Source organism: Choristoneura fumiferana, chromosome 6 (genome assembly GCF_025370935.1).
Source record: "Choristoneura fumiferana chromosome 6, NRCan_CFum_1, whole genome shotgun sequence".
Classification (NCBI taxonomy): Eukaryota; Metazoa; Arthropoda; class Insecta; order Lepidoptera; family Tortricidae; genus Choristoneura; species Choristoneura fumiferana.
Window position 1 is genome coordinate 8,558,313 of NC_133477.1, and position 6,000 is coordinate 8,564,312.

Consider the following 6,000-nt stretch of genomic DNA (forward strand, 5'->3'; position numbering starts at 1 on the left):
TATTAGCAATCTGCAGTATCTCTGATTGACATAGGCTGCTTTTCTACAGAAGAATGCAAAATTCCCGCAGGATCGAAATAAGTAAATTCAAATTGGGGTTGATTTAAAAGATATTTTACCAATTGGGAGCTACATTATCCCTGATTGGCATACGCTACTTTTCTCCGGGAAAACGTAAAATTCCCGCGGGATAGCAAAAAGTGAATTCAACTTCAGGGTTGATTTATTTATAATTCTATACCTAACTCTGAACAGTACCATGACTGGTTTTTTTTTTTTTTTTATTCCACTGGATGGCAAACGAGCAAGTGGGTCTCCTGATGGTAAAAGATCACCACCACCCATAAACATCTGCTATACCAGGGGGATTGCAGACAATGCATAGCCAAAACTACTGGTGCTAGAGACTTGAAATTGGCATAGATGGACCTAAAGTAGTATGTTTATGGGTGGTGGTGATCTTTTACCATCAGGAGACCCACTTGCTCGTTTGCCATCCAGTGGAATAAAAAAAAAAAAAAACAGTCATGGTACTGTTCAGAGTTAGGTATAGAATTATAAATAAATCAACCCTGAAGTTGAATGCACTAGGGAAAGATTTTTAGAAAATCCCATGGAATAGGAAAATATCTCAATTTTGTTTGTTTTTTTGTTTGTTGGGGGTAATCTCTGAAACTACTGAGCTGATTTAAATAATTCTATTACCAATATAGAAAGCTACAATATCCCTGATGGACAGACTTCTTTTTTTTTAAATGCAAAATTTCCGCAGAATAAAAATAAGTGAATTCAATTTCGGGGCAGATTTTCAAAATTCTTTCAATAATAGAAAGCTACAATATGTCTCATCGACAATTAAGAATATTAAAATAGATCATAACAGTAATTCATGTCCCGCGGGGACTTTACAATTTCTCGAGATACAATCCTATATCGTGTAGGAAGTCGCTGGCAAAAGAAACGCGTAGTACTTTAACGTCTTCAACGTTTCAGCGAAACAGGGGTTCATTATTTATGAGACGCAAAAAACAGGTAACACATGAAACTTCATTTTAGTATCTCGGATTAAAAAACAGACCATACATATGTGGGGACTCACTTTCAAGAGATAAATTATAAAGTTATTATAGAATATAAGGTTTAAATTTAAATTGTTTTGTGTTATTTATATAGTGAATTGGTGTGTAGTTTCCCTGCTTTGTGTATCTTGGTACCGAAGGCTTTTGATATTAGGGTATTCATTGCTAGGAATTGCGTATTAATTCATTATGGGGTTTGGGGATCATAATCAGTTGTGATTTTAAATATTTCTGGAATAGTAGAGGACTTATCGAGTTTCGGCTCAGTAAAAGCCGATTCCTAGGGAATGGGAGCCAGGTCACCTAGCGGTGGTAACGGACAGGCTGACTTTCCCTGGGAACGTTCTTCAGTGTCAGTGTACGCCTATGGAGTAAGGGTGGGGTCTTGTATTATACCGGAAGAGACAGGCCTAATTTTCTCCCTGGGTTTTGGAGGGTTTGAGATGCCATACCGGTGTCCTAAATTAACCAAGATCTTGTCCTCCATATCTATTTATTTATCTATTCACACATTTATTCTTCGGCATCGGTATTTGTCTATCCCAATCCTAACACGACAGATACTGGTGAGCACACGGGTGATAGGCGTAGGTAACAGAGTCTCCCACTCGACTTAGGGGTAGTTTAGAATAGGCTCTCTCACTGCACCTTGAGAGAGACTCCGCGAGTAATCTAAATGTGGAGCCAGGGCTTCTAGTTTTGCTGTTTCGTGTAGTTTAGTTGGCTAGTTTAGAAGTAGGACTAGGATATGGTAAGCTTGACATCTTGTGTTTACTCCCACTTGGTATGGTGGAGGTTGAATTTGCTGTATCTATTTGATTTGATATTGTTACGTTCGTGGGGTGGGTTCGTGATTGAAAAGCACTTTTAACACCGATGAATAAGAGTAGGATTATTTTCACACTGTTACTTAACTTTACAAAACACTTAAAAACAGTTCACAGTAATTTCGCACTCGAAAACTCACTTACAAGTCGCTTTGATTCTCTTCGATGTTTATCGCTCGGTATCGCATTCGAAACTGTCCTCCGCCGCAACCTCACCCGGCTTATATACCCCCGGTGAATCGGTCCACAAAGTTCGAGAACAGTCCAGCTAGGACGTCATACTCATACCTACATCTCGAATGTTCCGGAAACGAGTAGAGTATCTGTCTCTTTCATGTGCTATCTCTCTCACACAGTTACTAGAATATTCCGGAAACAGGATCATCAGTCTGTTTCTCTCACACATATAGGCTATCCTTGTCACACACCTTCTCGAATGTTCTCAGTATAGCTGTCTCTTTCTAATCGTGCTATCTCTTTCACTCCTATTGGAAATTTCGCTATATAAAGAAAAGTACTTCAAAGGCCCATAAGGGGTCCTGAAAACGCCTGAAAACGGGGTTTCAGGTTATGGTGTCATCGGATAGAGGGTGGCCTGAAACGGACTGAAAACATGTTTCAGGCGCCTGAAAACGACGGCAACTTGGGTGAAATTTTGATAAATTCATATGTGATACAGCATCCTCTGAAACGGCCTGAAACCGTATTCCAGCCTACTGAAAACGCCTCCAAGGGGTCGAAAAGCATGATCAAAGTTTACCACCTAACCCACCGCCGTAACAATATTTATCTGTGTGTGTCAATTGTGTTTACTTCCACTTGGTAAGGTGGAGGTTGAATTTGCTGTATCTATTTGATTTGATATTTATCTGTGTGTGTCAATTGTGTTTACTTCCACTTGGTAAGGTGGAGGTTGAATTTGCTCTATCTACCTGATTTGATATTTATCTGTGTGTCAATTGTGTTTACTTCCACTTGGTAAGGTGGAGGTGGTATTTGCTCTATTTTACTTAATTTGACTTTACTTGTGTGTGTTAATTGTGTTTTCTTTCCATAAACTATACAGCTACTTACCAATTTGCCTAAGGCTGCTTTTAAGCTAGCCTACTACATTCAGAACCTAGCCATACTCTTGGCAACGTACTTGCATAAATATTGACAACTAAATGACTGACCTTGACGACCGACGAATGAAGGGTTTCGGCGTTTCACTTTTCATTCAATGTTCTATGTTACAAACGCTAGTAGCCTCAAATAAAAGTGAGACAAAATAATTCAACAACTCACAATGGAATAATATTTTATTTGCTGAAAGTAGAATCTCCTTTGAAGACTGTGTTCGTTCCTGGCAATGGACCTTGGATCGTATGAACCTGTAGTGGCTATTAATATCAACTATTTAAATAGTTATAAGGCTCTACCAAATATTTTTCTTCTATAAACTTGCAATGTAAGTCATATTGATTAAGACTAAGGCAGAGCAAGTCAGTGGTTGGCCGGTACCAGGTGATCCGGAAACTACTCATTAATCAATATAATAAAGCTCTATAAGTTATCTCTACATTCTGTTGAAGTTGGGTTTGTTACTACAGGAGTATGGTGATCACGGGTTTGATCCAGGAACAGCCTCTGGACTTAGCTGCGGTATAAAATACCTTTTCCACAGGAACATATCATAGACTATTGACAGATGACTATACAACTAACTACGTACTTCATTTGCTCTTTATTTATCTTTTCTTTATTATCCAGTTAGATTATATATTAATTGAGCTCTTTTCCCATTATACTAAACGTACTAAAGGGTTACTTTCTAGGACACAACGTAGATTCCTTATTCTAGACCACTAGCGATCACTTGGCCAATTTTATGACTTAATCAAGGTAAATCAACTTCAACTAGGTCTAATTATTCGTAGGTTGAGGACCCATAATAAGGTAATAATAAATAAATTCGGTTTGTAGGCATCGGAGTTAAGCTTTAGGTTAAGAGTTTAAATCTAGTTTAAGGTAGGATTCGTTACAGTGATCTGTTAACTACAGAGTGCTTTTATACATTGATCGAGTTTTATGTTAAATGTAACCAATTGACATTAGAATCGCGATAAGCAAATAAATAATTATATTAAGCTCCAATTTATGATTTTATATATGACATGACATGCTGGTTAAAAACTGACATATAAATTTAGTATTTAGTAAAACAAATGTGATTTAATGTAATTTAATGAATTTATAACAAAAAACTGTATTAAAACTATTGCATGCCGTTAAGGTGAAATAATTGTGCCTCATGTTTAATATTAAGACCTTATTGTATTATTATTATTATTTCAAGCAATAAATGAATTATTATTATTATTATTATATATTTATTTTATATAGTTAGGTATTTGAGGTTTACATAATTATGCATTTATATTTTTATTCAAATGTTTTGCTCTATTTGTCGATGCTTGTTTTTTTATTGCTCCTCTACCACTCAAAGGTTGACTGACAGAGATCCCTGCAGGGATAAGTCCGCCTTTGTACTTAACACTTAACTTTTTTTTTATGCACTTAACCTTTTTTTTTCCTTTTGTACAATAAAGGGTATAAACAAACAAACAAAGTTACTATTCCACGCGGACGAAGTCACGGGCAAAAGCTAGTTAATAATAAATATTTGATCACTTGCAAGATCGTGACCGTGAAAAAAGCCGTGGTGGCCGAGTGGTTTGACCTATGGCCTCTCAAGCAGAGGATCGTGGGTTCAAACCCCGGCTCGCACCTCTGAGTTTTTCGAAATTCATGTGCGATATTACATTTGAAATTTACCACGACGAGCTTTGCGGTGAAGAAAAACATCGTGAGGAAACCTGCACAAACCTGCGAAGCAATTCAATGGTGTCTGTGAAGTTCCCAATCCGCTCTGGGCCCGCGTGGGAACTACGGCCCAAGCCCTCTCATTCTGAGAGGAGGCCTGTGCCCAGCAGTGGGACGTATATAGGCTGCGATGAAGGTCGTGACCTAGCTCAGCATACCGCGGATGAGGCTCATCTGGGTCATCTTAGGTGTCTGGGTATTACGGTGAAGGAAAACGTATCGTGAGGAAACCTGCAAAAACCTGTGAAGCAATTCGATGGAGTGTGTGAAGTACCCAAGTTGCACTGGGCCCGCGTAGGAACTAAGGCCAAAGCCTCTCATTCTGGAGGAGGCCTGTGCCCAGCAGTAGGACGTACCTATATAGGTTGGGATGATAATGGTTGTTATAATGATTATTATTTTCTTTAATTTGTTGAAAAAAGCGCTACAATATAAGCCTCGGGCGTTAACACTGCCATCTATAACTACTCGGCCGGCAATCCCCTATTTCGCGGCCTCTGCCCTAATTTACTATTACTAAATGACGGCGCGGCGATGAAATGATAGGACACCTATTATACATTACATTACATACATTTGAGGATCAGCTCTTTTGCCGCCAAGTATATTAACACTTACATTATCGCTGAACTTAATGACGGTAATTCTTTACAGAATTTTTCGCTGCCAATAAGAAATAAAATAAAAAGACTACAGGATGAAAAATATTTGTTTTTTAAATTGGGTGAGCGACATAACTGTTTATTTCCAAGTAAGTATCTATTATGTACAGTTTTGGAATTATAGTCGTGTAGCGAGAAACAATTATTTTAAAATTGACAACGTTTCATTTTTAGAGCCTTTCATTTTTGTTAAGTATACAGGGTTATTGGTAAGTCGGCCGATTCCCGTTAAGGGGATAGGGGAGGTCATTTGCAATTATTTTTGTCACATAAACCCTACTATGCAAAAGTGAACCATTTCTGAGATAATCGCAATTTAAGTTATTTGAAAAAAAGTCAGGTACGCAACTTCAAAATTGTTTTATTTTCATATCTAGGTACATGGCAACATTGCTGTAGGTACTTATGCAATATTAAAAGTAGAATTATCTGTACACGTTTAAGAATGCGAGACCAAAAAGTTAAAAAAAACATGGTTATTTTTCAGTTTGTTCAACCTAAATGACACAAAAACAGAAAATTTTGCTAATAGTAGGGAAGCCCACGATGCTAAATCGGGATTTACTC

General features: G+C 37.7%; 1 protein-coding gene across 1 annotated transcript in view; it reads left to right on the forward strand.

Moving 5' to 3' along the window:
- LOC141428646 (anoctamin-4-like) overlaps positions 1 to 3,585 on the forward strand; it is a 37,036-nt gene extending 33,451 nt beyond the window's left edge. Inside the window, exon 10 of the mRNA XM_074088651.1 lies at positions 3,499 to 3,585. Within this exon, the coding sequence (XP_073944752.1) occupies positions 3,499 to 3,585 (87 nt within the window). The remainder of the gene's footprint in view (positions 1 to 3,498) is intronic.
- The last annotated feature ends 2,415 nt before the right edge of the window (positions 3,586 to 6,000 follow it).